At 42.9% G+C, this 18,191-nt stretch overlaps 1 protein-coding gene across 3 annotated transcripts in view; it reads left to right on the top strand.

Annotated features, from left to right (window-relative positions):
* The first annotated feature begins 4,705 nt into the window (after positions 1-4,705).
* The window catches only part of zc3h14 (zinc finger CCCH-type containing 14), a 36,661-nt gene continuing 23,175 nt past the window's right edge, over positions 4,706-18,191 (top strand). For 2 of the 3 annotated variants that reach the window (XM_068038841.1, XM_068038840.1), the window contains exons 1-7: positions 4,706-4,748; positions 5,496-5,610; positions 10,655-10,695; positions 10,887-11,088; positions 11,641-11,673; positions 12,141-12,609; positions 16,170-16,321. In XM_068038841.1, coding sequence (XP_067894942.1) covers positions 5,519-5,610; positions 10,655-10,695; positions 10,887-11,088; positions 11,641-11,673; positions 12,141-12,609; positions 16,170-16,321 — 989 coding nt within the window. In that variant the 5' untranslated portion in view covers positions 4,706-4,748; positions 5,496-5,518. The remainder of the gene's footprint in view (positions 4,749-5,495; positions 5,611-10,654; positions 10,696-10,886; positions 11,089-11,640; positions 11,674-12,140; positions 12,610-16,169; positions 16,322-18,191) is intronic. The other variant, XM_068038842.1, reaches the window with a different exon arrangement.

The raw sequence follows: 18,191 nt of genomic DNA, 5'->3' as shown, positions 1-18,191 counted from the left end.
TCTTCCCCTCCCTCTCTTTTTATCCCCCCTCTCTTCAGTCTGTAACCTCTCTGTGTCTGTGTTGGAGAGTAGTTTATTATTTTTACTTTGGTCGAGTTTTGATTTAAGTGCAATAAACTAACCTCTTTCTTGTTTCAACTCAAGAAAACCTGTCCCATTGGTTTTTTTACCATCATTGCACCTAAAAGGGTTAAACCACTCACTGAATTGTTAAGCACATACACTGTTTAAAAGAAATAAACCCTGTGCAGTCAAACAACATCCTCTCCTCATCTGATCGTAACAGTGGAGACTTAGAGTTTCAATAGAGGTAGGGTCAGAAGGGAGCAACTTGCAGAGGTAGAAGTCCTGGCACCAATGTGGATGTGAAGAAGGAATCCAACCTTGGCATGCTAAGGTCCAGGTGTCCCAACTTCTGAGCTGGAAAGGAGTCGTAGAGTTATAGCCATGCAGGTGCTGGGGGGAGGAGGTGGACATTAGCATAGTTGTAATGTTACTGGACTAGTATTCCAGAGGCTGGTGTGACATGAGTTCAAATCCCACCATGGCAGCTGAGGCTATTTAAATTCAATTCATTAATAAATCTGGAAAAAAAATGCAAGTCGCATTAATAATCATAGAATGACTGTATTGTCGTAAAAACCCATCTGGTTCACCAAAGTCCTTCAGGAAAGAAAATCTGCCACCTTTACCCGGTCTGGCCTACATGTAACTCAGACCCACGACTGTGGTTGACTCTTAACTGCCCTCTGAAATGGCCTTGCAAGCGGCTCAGATGTATCAAACCACACAGAAAAGCCGAAAAAGAATAAAACGGGATAGACCACCCGACATCAACCTCGGCACTGGAAACGACAAGGCATTCCCAGCCCTGTTGACCCTGCAAAGTCTTCCTCGCTAACATCTGGGCACTTGAATCAAAATTGGGAGAGCTGTCCCACAGACTAGTGAAGCAATAGCTTGGCGTAGTCATATACACCAAATCATACCTTACAGCCAATGTCCCAGACTCCTCCATCACCATTCCTGGTATGTCCTGTCTCTCCCAGCAGGACAGATGCACCAGAGGTGGCAACACAGTGGTATGCAGTTGGGAGGCAGTACCCCTGGGTGTCCTCAACATTGACTCCAGACCTCATGACGTCTCATGACATCAGGTCACGGACGGGCAAGGAAACCTCCTGCTGATTATTACCTACTTCCCACCCTCAACTAATAAATCAGTGCTCCTCCATGTTAAATACCACTAAGAAGAAGCATTGAGGTAGCAAGGGCACAGAATGCACTCTGGATGGGGACTTCAGTGTCCCATCACCAGGAGTGCCTCAGTCGCACCACTGCTGGCCAAGACCTGAAGGACATATCTGCCAGACTGGGCCTACCACATTGTGAGAGAACCAACAAGATGGAAAAACCTACTTGACCTCATCCTCTCAAATCTACCTGTCATAGATGTATCTGTCCATGACCGTATTGGTAGGAGTGACAACTGCACAATCCTTGTGGAGACCAAGTCCCATCTTCTCATTGAGGATACCCACCATCGTTTTGTGTGGCAATGCCACCTTGCTAAATGGGATGGACTCAGAACGCCTCTAGCATCTCAAAACTGAGCATCCATGAAGTGCTGTGGGCCGTCAGCAGCAGCAGAATTGTATTACATCACAATCTCTAACCTAATAGCCCAGTATATCCCTCTCTCTGCCATTGCCATCAAGCCAGGTGGCCAACCTTCGTTCAGTGAGGAGTGCAGGAGAGTGTATTGAGTTCTTTGTTGTCTGACGCAACATAAATGCGATGCGTGAAGTCCAGTTATGCTGAAGATCTTGAACAGGTTTATTTACAGCAAGATTATTATATACAGGACAGAGCAAACTGTTTACAGAATCTTACTCTGGTCCAGTGCATAGTGACTCTGGCTTCGAATCACATGACTATGTCCTGGTACTTAGCTCATTAGCATAATAAGATCTTGAAGGGCTATTACTCTTAAAGGCAACAGTACAACAGAGAGCATGCCGGGAGCAGCACCAGGCATACCTAAAAATAAGGAACCAATCTGGTGAAGCTACAACGCATGGCTACATGCATGCTAAACAATGGAAGCAGCTTGCTATAGACAGAGTTAAATGATCCCACAACCAATGGATCGGATCAAAGCTCTGCCGTCCTGCCACATCCATTCGCGAATGGTGGTGGACAATTAAACAACTAACTGGAGAAGGAGGCTCCAAAAACATCCCCAACCTCTCTGATGGTGGAGCCCAGCGCGTCAGTGTAAAAGACAAGGCTGAAGCATTTGCAACCATCCTCAGCTAGGAGTGCCGAGTGGATGGCCCATCTCGGCCTCCTGAGGTCTCCATCATCATAGATGCCAAACTTCAGCCAATTCAGTTCACTCCATGTGATATCAAGAAATGGCTGAAGGCACCGGATACAGCAAAGGCTATGGGCCCTGACAACATCCCAGCTGTCGTATTGAAGACCTGTGCTCCAGATCTAGTCTCACCCAGCCAAGCTGTTCCAATATAGCGACAACACTGGAACCTACCTGACGACTTGAAAAATTGCCCAGATATGTGTTGTCCACAAAAAGTAGTACAAATCTAATCCGGCCAAGAACTGCCCCATCAGTCTACTCTCAATCATCAGCAAAGTGATGGAAGATGTCGTTGACAGTGCTATCAAGCAGCACTTACTCACCAATAACCTGCTCACCGATGCTCAAGTTGAGTTCTGCCAGGGCCACTTGGCTCCAGACCTCATTACAGCATTGGTTCAAACATGACAGAAGAGCTGAATTCCTGAGGTGAGAGTGACTGCCCATGACATCAAGGCAGCATTTGACCGAGCGTGGCATAAAGGAACCTTGGCAAAATTGAAATCAATGGGAATCGGGAAAATTCTCCACAGGCTGGAGTTATAGCCAGCACAAAGGAAGATGATTGTGGTTGCTGGAGGCCAATCCTCTCAGCCCCAGGACGTCGCTGCAAGTGTTCCTCAGGATAGTGTCTTAGGCCCAACCATCTTCAGCTGCTTCATCAATGACCTTCCCTCCAACACTATGGCAGAGATGGAGATGCTTGCTGACAATTGCACAATGTTCAGTACTCCTCAGATACTGAAGCAGTTTGTGCCCGCATGAAGCAAGTCCTGGACAGCATTCAGGCTTGGGCTGATATGTGGCAAGTAACATTTGCAACACACAAGTGGCAGGTAATGACCATCTCCAACAAGAGAGAATCTGACCATTTCCCCTTGATGTTCAGCGGCATTACCATTGCTGAATTCCCTCACCGTCAACATCCTTGGGGTTACCATTGACCAGAAACTTAACTGGACCAGCCATGTAAATACTGTGGCTACAAGAACAGGTCAGAAGCTAAGAATTCTGCAGCAAGTAACTCGCCTCCTGTGTCCCCAAAGCTTGTCCACCATCTGCAAGGCACAAGTCAAGAGTGTAATGGAGACTCTCCACTCTCCTGGACAAGTAAAGCTCCAACAACACTGAAGAAGCACAACACCATCCAGCACGACACCTCATCCACCACTTTAAATGTCACTCCGTCTGCCATCAGCGCACAATGGCAGGAGTGTGTACCATATACAAGATGTACTGCAGCAACTCGCCAAGGCTCCTTCAATAGCACCTTCCAAACCCACAACCTCTACCACCTAGAAGGACAAGGGCAGCAGATGCATGATACCACCACCTGCCGGTTCTCCTCCAAGCCATACATCATCCTGACTTGGAACTATATCGCTGCTCATTCACTGTCACTGGAAATAAGTCCCCAACATACACCACAGGACTGCAGTGGTTGAAAAAGGCGGTTTGTCACCACCTTCTCAAGGACAGTTAAGGACAGGAAATAAATGCTGGCTTTTTCAGTGCTGTTCACATCTGACACATGAATTCAAAAAAATGTTTCCAGCTTCTTTTCACGTGTGAAATGCTTTGGGGTGGTTTTTATGTTAAAGATGCAAGTTATTGTGGTGGTGTGCTTAAACATAAGTTAAGGCAATACTGCTTTTCTTTGAGTGAATACCCATGGTTTAGGTGGTTGCAAACGTTGTTGGGTTTCTACAGACCATGCAGGCATTTCTTTCGGAGTTAATTGCCCAAGAGTCCGAATCTGCATTTTATATAGAAAGAGATCTTTAGCAAAAGAACTGGAAGCAAAATAGTATGGGACCATTACATGGTGCAAGTATAACGTAGTTTTAATTGAGTGTATTTCAACATACAGAAATTCTAAAGACTGTATGTGAGATTTTAGCAGCAACATTAACACTAGTGGAGATGAACCTCAAGGGGTAACATTGAAACAATAAGTCCTGAGAGAGATTGGAATTCTTAGGCATGGATCGCATTAAAGTGCAAAAGAGAATATGCTGGGACAATCATGTGATAGACTCTCCATCTGTGAAAACTTTGAGTTTTTTTGGACACATCAGACAAGCTTCTGAGTTCTAACCAGTACAGGACCGAAGGGGGTCGCTCTCCCTCTGTCTCTCTCCCTCTGTCTCTCTCTGTCTGTCCCCTCCCTCTACCCCTCTCTCCTTTAAAATGCTTTAACTATGTTGTAAGCACTATATAAATACAAGTTGAATACTTTTAACTTGAATATTATTTGTCAGAATTTGTAAATTTCTGGTTTAGTGTTTGATCGCTCAAATAAATTCATCTGGATTTAACTTTCAGGCTGCCATTAAGGGAAAACTGCAGGAGCTTGGGGCTTATGCAGGTATGCTGTTCATGCTTTGTATCAAAACTGTTAATTATAATGCACATTCTTTGAGTACAATTCTGCATAATTTTGCAGAAAAATCCCAGCAGAACATAGGCAAATTTTTTCCAATATTAAACTTTAGATCACTGATAGAGAATATATACTTTTCACTGCAAATTTGTGCCATAGAAAGTTTCGGTATAGTTTCTTAATGGTTTTTGTAAAGTTTTGTAATTATCATAGGTTATTCATACAAAATGTTATTAGCAGTTAATTGGATCTGAGAAATATTAACTTAAAATTGCTTTTAAACCTGACTCCAAACATTAAGTTGGATGTGGGCAGGAGCAGCTTTGAAAGAGCAGGTTTATCTGGTGTAAAGTTTTTTTTTAATTAAAATTAAAATCTTGGATTTAGTGGGGTTTTTTAAATTGTTTTTCAAACCTGATTTTTTTCGCAATTTCTAAATTAATTATTCAGAAGGCAGAGTGTGTGGCATCTTAGAGCTATGTTTAAATGAACCTTTCCAAGCCTGTAGCTTTTGGTTCTACTGTGAGGTTTAGAACTGCACTTGGTTCCCAGTGGACAGTGCAAACACCATAGAATTGACTACAATTGTCAATAGGAATTAGAAGCATGTGGAATGGAATTTCTTTCAGTGGGTAAAAACATTTTCTGCCTGTATGGTATGCTGAATTCTTTTTCTTTAACTCACTCTATTTTTGCTTCTAACATACAGATTTTTTTCATTCCTCTGTGTAGATGAAGAACTACCCGATTACATCATGGTTATGGTAGCCAATAAAAAGAGCCAAAATCAGATGGCAGAAGATCTTGCTCTCTTTCTGGGAAATAACACTGTCAAATTTACTGTGTGGTAAGTTTTCCCTACATGTAACAATTAAGCTTATTTACTTTTTCTGTTCCATTTCATGTGTTTCTGTGTTTTAGTACCTGTATTTTAAAATATAGAAAGTAAAAAAAATTGTACTTTCTGAAACCAGTGTTTAAAATTATAAAAACATTGAACTCCGTCTGATTAGTAGCACTGTGATATATTCAGGACCCCTAGGAATCTGTGGCATCTCAAGGGCATATTCTGCAGCAAGCCCAACCAATTTCTGTACTAAAAATGTATATTCTGCAACAGATTAAGCAAGGGTTTGGGACTTCTCAATCTACAACATAAAAACAGCACTAAACTACTGGTTGTTTTTTGGGAAAACAATGCATTTAAACTGTTTAAAACAACATTTTGTGTTCAGCTTAATCCTTTGTGTTGCTTATCTGTGACAGTGTTAGCTGCCACTTATAATTAGCTGTGCCATCTGCCTTCTCACCAAACCACATGAGGCTGTTTGAGCTGAAGCAGTGGCAACTAGTACCTGGTGTTAGGAATCCAAACCATGCCAATTGCCACCTATCTTGTAATCCCATTGATTTGCAATTCAATCTCTTATGTATTTCACAATTTAAGCATTTACCTGCCAATTTATAAGTCTGTATCCCTTGTGTAACCTGCCTTTTACTTCCACCATATTCCTGGACTTCTGGAGACTTATCCACTTTCTCAATTTTCATGCTTCCTTCCCACTCTGTTACTCTGTAACCATTTACACACATCCTCTGGATCTTAGACACAATTTTTATTTCTGTCATTTCTCTCATTTCTCTCATTATTGTCGTCTTTTGTATTGCACCATTATCACTTCTGTCATTTGAACATCTCCTGTCCTCCACCTAACCAGTCAATTTTTGTTTTTTTCCCTGTCACCTTTTCCCTGGTTCTGTTCTTCCTTTTAATTTAGTCATCTGTAACATCTCTGGTTCTCACCAGGGATGAACAATCTCTGCCTAATAGTGAACTTCTGACATTCCGATTTTGGAAATCTGCCATTGGATTTTTTCAGCCCGCCAAAGCTTTTAATCCAGCCCTGTCTGTGATAGAACAGTACAGCACAGGAACAGGCCATTTGGCCCTCCAAGCCTACGCCGATCTTGATGCCTGCCGAAACTAACACCTTCTACACTTCCGGGGCCCATATCCCTCTATTCCCTTCCTATTCATATATTTGTCAAGATGTCTCTTAAACGTTGCTATCGTATTTGCTTCCACCACCTCCCCTGGCAGCAAGTTCCAGGCACTCACCAACCTCTGTGTAAAAAAAACTTGCCTCGCACATCCCCTCTAAACTTTGCCCCTCACACCTTAAACCTATGTCCCCTAGTAACTGACTCTTCCACCCTGGGAAAAAGCTTCTGACTATCCACTCTGTCCATGCCGCTCATAACTTTGTAAACCTCTATCATGTCGCCCCTCCACCTCCGTCGTTCCAGTGAAAACAATCCGAGTTTTTCCAACCTCTCCTCATAGCTAATGTCCTCCAGACCAGGCAACATCCTGGTAAACCTCCTCTGTACCCTCTCCAAAGCCTCCACGTCCTTCTGGTAGTGTGGCAACCAGAATTGCACGCAATATTCCAAGTGTGGCCTAACTAAGGTTCTGTACAGCTGCAACATGACTTGCCAATTTTTATACTCTATGCCCCGACCGATGAAGGCAAGCATGCTGAATGCCTTCTTGACTACCTTATCTACCTGCGTTGCCACTTTCAGTGACCTGTGGACCTGTACGCCCAGATCTCTCTGCCTGTCAATACTCCTAAGGGTTCTGCCATTTACTGTATACCTCCCACCTGCATTAGACCTTCCAAAATGCATTACCTCACATTTGTCCGGATTAAACTCCATCTGCCATTTCTCCGCCCAAGTCTCCAACCGATCTATATCCTGCTGTATCCTCTGACAATCCTCATCATTATCCGCAACTCCACCAACCTTTGTGTCGTCCGCAAACTTACTAATCAGACCAGCTACATTTTCCTCCAAATCATTTATATATACTACAAACAGCAAAGGTCCCAGCACTGATCCCTGCGGAACACCACTAGTCACATCCCTCCATTCAGAAAAACACCCATCCACTGTTACCCTCTGTCTTCTGTGACCGAGCCAGTTCTGTATCCATCTTGCCAGCTCACCTCTGATCCCGTGTGACTTCACCTTTTGCACCAGTCTGCCGTGCGGGACCTTGTCAAAGGCTTTACTAAAGTCCAAATAGACAACATCCACTGATAGGTCACTGTTTGGGACATACAACGTGCTGCCTGGGTGTGGTGAGCACTGATTGGCATTTCGAGGCACAGGCACGCTGAGATCAACCAGCCCTGCTGTTTTTGCATGGTTTAAGGAGTGAACGGGCATGACTGCTGCAGGGGAGACGGGGAGAGCAGGAAGCAGGCCAGCACACAGCCAGAGGCATGGGGCAGAGCAGCACTGAGGGAATACAGAGAGAGAGAATGAGTGAGTCAAGCAGCCCTTTAAACCAGCACCATCCCGGGGAGCAGATGGAGACCGAGAGAAAGCAGGGGACACACGGAGTTGTGTGGGGGAAACGACACTGGTATTGGGGGAGGGGACATGGAGTGGGGGTGGGGAACGACATGGAGGGTAGGGGAGGGGACACAGGGTGTTAGGGGTGGCGGGTGCAGAGAGATAGCGACACAGTGAGATTGGGGGGGGGATAAAGAGAGAGACAGCGACATGGGGTTGGGGGCGGGGATAGAGAGAGAAAAGTGACACAGGAGGGGGAGACAGAGCTGCGCTGACACGGCTGGTGGGGGAGGGGCGGTTGGGTTGTGCAGTTGGGGAGAGAGACACCGTCACGGCGGGAGGGAGGAAGACACAGCGACACGGGGGAGAGGGAGCGAGACACAGCAACGTGGGGGGGGGGGGGGTGGAGTGGTGGGGGGAGGGAGGGAGGAGAGGGAGAGTGACAGAGTGACACAGCGACAAGGGGGGGGAAAGAAGAGAGAGAGAGATACACTGGTGGGGTTGGGGAGAGAGAGAGACAGGGCGACATGGGGTCAGAGGGGGAGAGAGAGAGACCTGGTGACACGGGGGTAGGGTGGGAGAGGGACTGGCCGACACGGGGGTGGGGGGAGCGGAGGAGGAGAGGGACCGGGCAACATGGGGGGTAGGGCGGGGTGTTGTGCAGGATGAGTGGAGAGAAACCGGGCGACATGGGGGGTGGGGGGGTGGGTAGAGAGACCGGGCGACAAATACAGAGAGCGAGAGTAATCAAGATCACTCCTGCCAGATGGACAACTCTCCGGAATATTCCGCATCGTTACCTCACCTATGCAGGCAGACATTGACACTTGTGCAAGCAAAAACAATGCCAGGAATCTCACTAAATCAGTTTTCAACATAGTGATGAGAAAGTAAGTTAATTAAGTTAGTCTTCTAATTTCAAACTTGTTCACAAAAATGCGCCTTTTTTTTGTTTCCATTAATAGTAAAATGAATTTCTAATGTCTTTATCTTTCCAAAATTAGCTCAGTGGTCCCCTATGTCAGACAAAGTTGTAATGTGGCCCCTCACATGAAAAGGTTGTTTCCAACCTTCAGACCTAAAAAATCAGCTTTAAAAAAAAAATCGGAACCGTTTCGCTGACCGTTGTTGTGAGTTGGAGCTGCGGCTTCCGATCTTTGGTGCAGCTTCATGGTTTTCCAGCAGGCTTTTAAAAAAAGAAATCGGAACTGACACTTCTGGTGTTAAAATTTACTTCATCCTTCAAACTTACATAATGTACTTACTATTAAATGCTGCAATGTTGGAATGCTGCGGTCATTTTGGTGATTTTATACAAATGCATTGAAAGCCTGACTCGGGTATAAAATTAAAATCCGACCTGACCACAGCCAACCCGAACCCAACCTGGGCCCGTGTCCTTCATTTTTTTTTCATGCCCGAACCAACCCAAAAATATAAAACATGTTTAGTACAGAAAAAAATTGCATCAAAACTTAGATTAACAAGAAAACAATACAAAACAAAACTCGACCCCAGCCCAAAATCTGGACACAGAATATATACAGACCCAACACGTAGTCGGGTTTGGTTGGGTTCGGGTCGGGTAGCCAGGCTTTAAATGCGTTGGTTTACTGTCCTGATAATCAAGGAGAAAATTAATGTTTCTACACATTTGAAGTGGCCTGGAAGCATTTGCATTCATTACAGATCATTAACAGTGCTATAATTACATGATTCCTTGTCAGAAAAATTTTTCAGACTTTTTTTTTGTCTCCAGCCCCAAATTTTCTTTAGTCTTTTACTCTTTGGCTGCTCTCGCCCCTAGTTCTGACGCAAGGCCATTGACCTGAAATGTTAACCCTCCCTTCCTCTCCCCACAAGCATCTTTGAAGCCTGATCTTTTGAGTGTTTCCAGCATTTTCTGTTTTTTAATTTCAGATTTCCAGTATCTGTAGTAATTTGCTTTTCATTTATCTGCTAAACTGGATTTCTCCAAATCCAGCTGGCTAAGGAGCACAGATGAGTGGTGTTGCAGAATCTCAACATTTCATACCTTGCACTATGAGCAGAAGAACAGGAGTATGCCATTCAGCCCCTTAACCCTTATCAGCCATTCAGTTAGATCGTGGCAGATCTGTATCTTCTGTATCTTAATTCCATCTACCTGTCATAACCCTTAGTACCCTTGCCTAACAAAAAATGCAGATGAAGTATGTATGATATAAAAAGCATTTTTATGGTGATCAGAAGATTGGTGCCAAGTGATGCAGTTCGGTATTGGCATACCAATTATTGGCTGCAGTATAATTGTAGTGGGTAAAAGTAGGGAAGTAAAACAAAAGAAAGTGGCAGGGGAGAAATTCTGTGGTGAGTGCTAAATTCTACAGACCACCAAGGTCCTTTTGTTATATTGTTTTGTGGAGATTTTGATGCTCGTGTATTACGCAGATAGAAGTCTTCTAATGTCAAAGTATGTAAAAGTGAAATACATATCTTCATTTTAAGACTTGCAATATTCTAGAACTTAACGTACTGCTTTTATTTAGGCTGCACGGTGTCCTTGACAAGCTACGCTCTGTAACAGTTGGTAAGTACACCTAGATAACTTTTAATTTTAATTTGAAAACAGTGGCATTCATGTTCAAATCATAACTTAAGCACACACACAACATAAATTTTGAATAGATAAGAAATCAGCAAATACTAGAAATTAGTATTTAAATTTTGAAGCTTGAACTGTGAGGAACTCTGTTTTATTTCTTCTTCCTTGATTCACAGAACCCACCAGTTTAAAGCAACAATCAAGCTACACAGATTGTAACGTGTTGTTTCCTTCGGAGAAGAGTCAAGCAGCAGTCAGTGGAAGTATTGATCAAAGCAGTGATGTTCGTATTCTTGCTGTCTCTAGCACACTTTCTGAAAGAAATGATTCGCGGGTTTCTACCAGCTCTTTACAAGAACAGATGATGCCCAATATCAGGTAGGAGAAATTAAATTAAATAGTCTTTTTGTGTACCAGTTGTGGATTCTGCGGGTAAATACATAGCTCATAAAACAATTTATCAATTATTAGGAAAAATTGGATGAGCTGATTTCAGTTGAATTTTAAAAAAAATAATTGATAGTATAAGGCCATACTCAACTGAATCTTTCACATATGACAGACTTAATTTATAGCATGGAAGATGCATTCCCCACTCTTAAGTACAGTACCTGTAGCTCAATCATCATATCTGTTTAATTTGCTTCCTCAGTTCCATTAAGTAGGCTAATCCACCTCTGTTGGTGGACATTAATGGGTAGTTAAAGAAGTTGTCAATAAGTGAAGCTTTTTACTAATCACAACTTTTCAGGTCACTATCAAATCAGTTATGTCATGATCTGCATTCATTTTTGTTTAAGCCAATCCTGATAGTAATCACTGCTTAATGATAGAATGTTGGGAGTCTATATCCAAGTTGTGTTTTGTAATAAACTGAAGTAAAATGTTAGCCAGGAACCATGTTTGTTAATTTCACATCTCTGATTTTAGCAGGCAAAATTATTCTCAAAAAGATGAAGTCAGGTTGGTTAATTTGTTAGTAAATCTGTGTATTTACAGCTGCTGCATGCACCTGTCACCCCCACCCCCAATAATCAACAAAATTCCATTGTTTTTAATGTGATAATACATTGATTATGTGGGGAAGTATTGCTATTTGTCAACCTTACCTAAATCATCTAGTTGAGTTTTACAGTTAAACTTTTCTGGTTACCCACCACCTCCCTGCCACCACACCACCCTCGACATAGGACCCAAAGTTTAACGTGTCGTGAAAATAAAGGTGACATAATTATGCAACCTTAATAAACTAATGAAACAGTACTTTAAAACTGATGTCACGGGTGATTTAAAAATTTGTTGCTTTGATACTCCAAATGAATTAAGATTCTTTCTTTGCTATGTAAGACAGGTGTATTTAAGAAGCTTGTGAATTAAATTCTGTAAGACTTCCTCTGATGCTTTCTTTAACTATTTTATTTTATACATAGGACAACTTCTGTGGAGAGGAGCACATCTCATTTAACATCTGCAGTGAAGCCTTTAATAGAATCAGTCTCCTCTGAAGCAGTAATTGATATTAAACCTGAACCAGATGATCTTATAGATGAGGATCTTAACATTTTGCAGGAACTTACATCATCATCTCAGAAGAAACCTGTGGTGACAGTTACCTACAATGTATCTCGTCCTTCACTTGAGGTCTTTAGGCCAGAAGAAAATATTTCGCATCCATGCAGGGCAACTGAGAATAACATTCAGTCTTTCAGGGTATCTCAGAACAATGTGCAGCCATGTAAGTTAGGAGAAAGCAACTTGCATGGCTATAGGCCATTAGAAAATACTGGCCATGCTTACAGATCATATGAAAGCAGCTTGCAATCTTACAACCGATTATCAGAAAGTGATGTACAGGTTTACAGGGCATCAAAGTCTAACTCTGATCGATCAAGTAGAGAGGTGAGTATAAATTAATCACTACGAATGTTTCGGTAGATTTAGATTGTTGATGCTTCTGGCCTCATTTTCCATGATAATATTGCCTAGACCATGCAATTCTTTGTTTCTTATCTCCAGGACTCTGTGGCTTCATAACAGTTTCCAGCCCCCGATAATCCCTCACTACCATAGTGTCCCCAACCCTTTCACTTTTCACTACCCCTAAAGCTGCATCCCTCAAGTCATTATGATGTCACTTCCCACTCACACCTCCATGTTCTCCCCACTCTTCCCTCACCGCCAATTCCTTCCAGCTCAATTATAAATCCTAATTCCCCTCTCCCTCCCCACCCCAGCCTAATTGCAATCCCACATCCCTATCTCTCTCATCTTTTTCACTCTGCCTCCCCATCCCCACTCCCCTGCCCCCCAACAAGCAGCATGATACTGAAACACTGCAGTTTCCCAGCTTACTGCTGGAAAAATAGTAGTTTTTTTTTTAAGTGCTAGAGAATACCATAAGTACAACAAATTGCTACCTTAGTGATAGAAAATTGGCAAGGGAGGAGTGTGCTGGGACACTGGAAGTTGGCAGAGGTATCATGTGGAATAGACAGGATGAATATGAGGCCTAGTAGACTGGTAAACCACTGGCTCCATTGTTGCCTCATTGTCTAACTCCCAAATATTCACTTCTGCAAATGCCTACTTTTCACCCTCCACTCTACTTGTTTATCCCCTCAACTGCCTAATACCTATCAACTGTCACTATCGCAGACTCAATGCCTTCCTTCCTAACTCCAAACATTCCTTTTCCCTCATGAACCCAAATTTTCATCAGTAATTCTGTGTTCTTTTCTCACAACAGTACTTACTTCTCCTTCCCCACAAGATTTGGTTTGCCAGTCCATTACTGTTTCCATACTCCTCCTGAATCCATAAAAGCCCAGCATTTGCCAAACAATATATCCTGACTTCGCATGAGCAACACAATAAAAGATTCATCTCTTTATCAAATGTTATGTCCTCCAACTTCTCAAGCACCTTCCATTGATAATATAAAATAGTGTGTTTGCTGTTTCTAGTTGGCTTGGGGGTATCTAATTGCACATTTACTTTAATTATATGAAATTCCATTTCTAGCTAGATACCTGATATGATTATAGAGTCATAGTCGTACAGCATAGAAACAGGCCCTTCGGCCCACTGCGTCCATGCTGACCATAATGTCTGTCTATACTAATCCCACCTGCCTGCATTAATTCCATATCTCTCTATGCCTTGCTCATTGAAGTACCTGTCCAGATGCCTCTTAAATGTTGCTACTGTTCCTGCCTCCACCACCTCCTCAGGAAGCTCATTCCAGATACCCACTATTCTTTGTGTGAAAAGTTTACCCCTTTGATCCCCTTTAAACCTCCTCCCTCTCACCTTAAATCTATGCCCTCTAGTTTTAGTCACCCCTACCATGGGAAACAGACTCTGGCTATCTACCCTATCTATGCCTCTCATAATTTTATATACCTCTATCATGTCCCCTCTCAGCCTCCTTTGCTCCAGGGAAAACAGACCCAGCCAATCCAGTCTCTCTTTATAACTCAAGCCCTCCAAACCAGGCAACATCCTTGTGAATCTTTTCTGCATCCTCTCTAGCTTAATCACATCTTTCCTGTAGTGCAGCGACCAGAACTGCACACAGTACTCCAAATGCGGCCTAACCAACGTTCTGTACAACTGTAACATGACGTCCCAACTCTTGTACTCAATGCCTCGGCCGATGAAGGCAAGCATGTCATAGGCCTTCTTCACCCTGTCTACCTGTGTTGCCACTTTCAGGGAACTATGTACTTGCACCCCAAGGTCTCTCTGTTCAACAACACTCCCCTGGGCCCTGCCATTCACTGTGTATGTCCTGCCCTGGTTTAACTTCCCAAAATGCATCACTTCGCTCTTGTCTGCATTAAATTCCATTTGCCAATCCCTTGCCCACTTTCCCAGTTTATTTTTTATCCTGTTGTAACCTTAGACAACCTTCTTCACTGTCCACTATACCACCAATTTTGGTGTCATCTGCAAACTTACTAATCATGCCTCCCTACATTCACATCCAAGTCATTAATATATATGACCAGCAACAGCGGGCCCAGCACCGATCCCTGAGGCACACCACTGGTCACCGGCCTCCAATCTGAAAAACAACCCTCCACTACCACCCTCTGCCTCCTATCACCAAGCCAATTTTGTATCCAGTTGGCTAGCTCACCCTGGATCCCATGTGTTTGAACCTTCTGGGCCAGCCTACCATGCGGGACCTTGTCAAAGGCCTTGCTAAAGTCCATGTAGACAATGTCCATTGCCCTGCCCTTGTCAATCCTCTTGGTCACCTCCTTGAAAAACTCAATCAAATTTGTGAGACATGATTTCCCACACACAAAGCCATGCTGACTATCCCTAATCAGACCTTGCCTTTCCAAATGCACATAAATCCTGTCTCTCAGAATCCCTTCCAATAACTTTCCCACCACTGATGTAAGGTTCGCCGGCCTGTAGTTCCCTGGCTTATCCCTGCTGCCCTTCTTAAATAAAGGCACAACATTAGCTATCCTCCAGTCTTCCGGTATCTCACCCGTGGCTAACGATGATACAAAAATCTCTGCCAGCGCCCCAGCAATCTCCTCCCTTGCTTCCCAGAGCATCCTAGGATACACCTGGTCAGGCCCTGGGGATTTATCCACCTTAATGCGCTTCAGAACCTCCAACACCACCTCCTTTGTAATGTTGATATGCTCCAGGATATCGCTGTTCCCTCCCTTGGCCTCACTAGCTTCCATGACCTTCTCCAAGCTGAATACAGACGAGAAGTATTCATTTAAGACCTCGCCCATTTCCTGTGGCTCCACACAGATTACCACACTGATCCTTAAGGGGACCTACTCTCTCCCTGGCTACCCTTTTACTCTTAATATACTTATAGAATCTTTTAGGATTCTCTTTTATCTTATCTGCCAGGGAAATCTCATGGCCCCTTTTCATCCTCCTAATTTCCTCCTTAAGTGTAGTCCGACATCTCCTAGACTCCTCGAGGGACTCGCTTGATCCCAGCTGCCTATACCTGACATATGCCTCCTTCTTTGTCCTTCCCAGACCCTCAATATCCCTCATCAACCAAGGTCCCCTAAACCTGCCAGCCTTACCCTTCCATCTAACAGGAACATGCCGGCCCCGAACTCTTCCTATCTCACTTTTAAAAGCCTCCCACTTGCCAGACGTCCCTTTACCTGTTAACAGCCTCTCCATTTCAACTTTTGAGAGTTCCTGTCTGATGCCATTGAAATTAGCCTTCCCCCAATTTAGGATTTCAACCTGAGGACCAGTCCTATCCTTTTCCATAATTATTTTGAAGCTAATAGAGTTATTAGATAGATTAGAGAGTTGCAGAATTTAGTTCCCTTTCTACAAGCACGCTGTTGCCTTTTCAATGGTAAATTCTTAAAAAGCACTACCTGAAATGATAGCTATTTAGTTTGATTACATGTAGGTTGAATAATTATATTCTGTACTTGTTATTTTTTGTATCATAGGATGAGTGCTCCAGGAAGAGAAAAGCGTCAATCATCAGTTCTGTGGTTAAAGTAAACAAGACTAGTGATGGTGAGGAAGATGATGATGATTATGGCTCAAGAACGGGAAGTCTTTCCAGCAGTATTTCTGTGCCAGCAAAGCCTGAAAGAAGGTACCAAAAGCATCCAGTTCATATATATATAGTTCTCTCCTGTTAGGGCACATCTTTGCAATATGCAATCAGCAAAATCTTTCCATCTAAGATGTTGCACAAACATTATTTTTTGTTTTGCGATATATTAATACTACTTTTTCTCCTATTTATAATCCTTGACTCCTGTAAAATTTTATAGATTAAAGTTTATTTTCTATTTATTTAACTAGTAAGCCAATGTTATTAAGAAGGAACTCTACTTTTTTTTTTAAAAAAGTAAATAATTGTTCATACTTGACCACAATCCTATTCTGAGTGTAATGGACACTGTACTTTGTTGTATTGTGGAGCAGCTTTATACTGGTACCTTCATTTTTGACATTGGGAAACCATTGATCTCCATTCTACTGTGCATTCTGAATAATATTTTATTGTGATTTTGTATTCTATATTGTTAGGCTTTGTATGTACTGTTCTGCCATTCTAATTATTAAGTTGAGAGAACATAAAGGAAAATACTGCAGTTGCTGGAAATATGAAACAAAAACAGAAAATTCTGGCGATATTCAGCAGGCCAGGCATCATCTGTAGAGGAAACAAACAAATTAATTGCCCTGAATTTGCTGGATTACACTTGAGCTGAAACTTACTTTGGTTTCTCTGATGATCTAGCTGACGGGAACAACTGTCAAAATTTCCCATGGAGCACCAGAACATTTAAAAAAAAAAGTATGAAACAACATCATCAATCGGGGTAATAGTAAGTGGGCTGCTATCTTCTGCCATGGCACCTCACTGAGTCTCTACCGCTCCTTTTCAATAACTATATGGAGCAACTGTGTGCCCATTGATCAGGCCTTTCCAGATGCTTAGTTCTTCTGAATGCATGAGGTCTAATGTCCAAGAGATTTTGGATGCAGTGAAACTAACCATGTTTTAGTTAAGTATAGTGCTGGTGTCAGTAAGAAAAAAATCCCCCCAAAATTCCAAAGAAATCACAATCAAACTACAGAAATCTGTTGCACCCATATCAGGTGGCTGTGGGCTGTGCTGACATTTTTGGGCAAAAATCACAGCCAGCACATAACTAATATAAGTGTAGGAAACCCGCATGAGCTGGTCTTTTGCATGGAGGCAGTATTTTTCTGTGGATGAATCTTGAGAAGGTGGTGTGTATCAATGTTTCAGCCCAATACTGATGTAAATCAGTTACATGCAAGTTTCCTTGGAAATATTAAGTTGCACTGAATAGTTCCAAGCCTATCTTTCAGACTTGCACCCTTCGTTAGAAATGCAAGATAGTGCAATGTTGGCAAGGCCAGAATTTATTGCCCATCCCTAATAAATATGGAATGCTTTCCTTTATTGGCCGAGGTATAGAATGCAAATGCAGGGATGTAATGCTGGAACTGTATAAAACGCTGGTTAGGCCACAGCTGGAGTATTCTGGTTACCACATGACAGGAAGGACATAATTGCTCTGGAGAGAGTACAGAGGAGATTTACAAGAATGTTGCCAGGGCTTGAAAGTTGCAGCTGTGAGCAAAGATTGGATAGGCTATGGTTGTTTTTCCTTAGAACAGAGGAGGCTGAGGGGTGACTTAATTGAGATGTACAAAATTATGAGGGGCCTAGATAGAGTAGACAGGAAGGACTTGTTTCTCCTAGCAGGGAGGTCAATTACTAAGGGGCTTAAGGTGATTGGTAGAAGGATTAGAGGGGACATGAGGAAACATTTTTTCACCCAGAGGGTGGTGGGTGTCTGGAATTCACTGCTAGGAACGGTGGTAGAGGCAGAAACCCTCAATTCTTTTAAAATGTACCTGGGCATGCACCTGAAGAGCTGTAACCTGCAAGGCTAGAACCAGGTGCTGGAAGATGGGATTAG

Source organism: Heterodontus francisci, chromosome 9, assembly GCF_036365525.1.
Source record: "Heterodontus francisci isolate sHetFra1 chromosome 9, sHetFra1.hap1, whole genome shotgun sequence".
NCBI lineage: Eukaryota > Metazoa > Chordata > Chondrichthyes > Heterodontiformes > Heterodontidae > Heterodontus > Heterodontus francisci.
The sequence above is the reverse complement of the archived record's forward strand: the minus strand, read 5'-3'. Positions and strand labels throughout refer to the sequence as shown.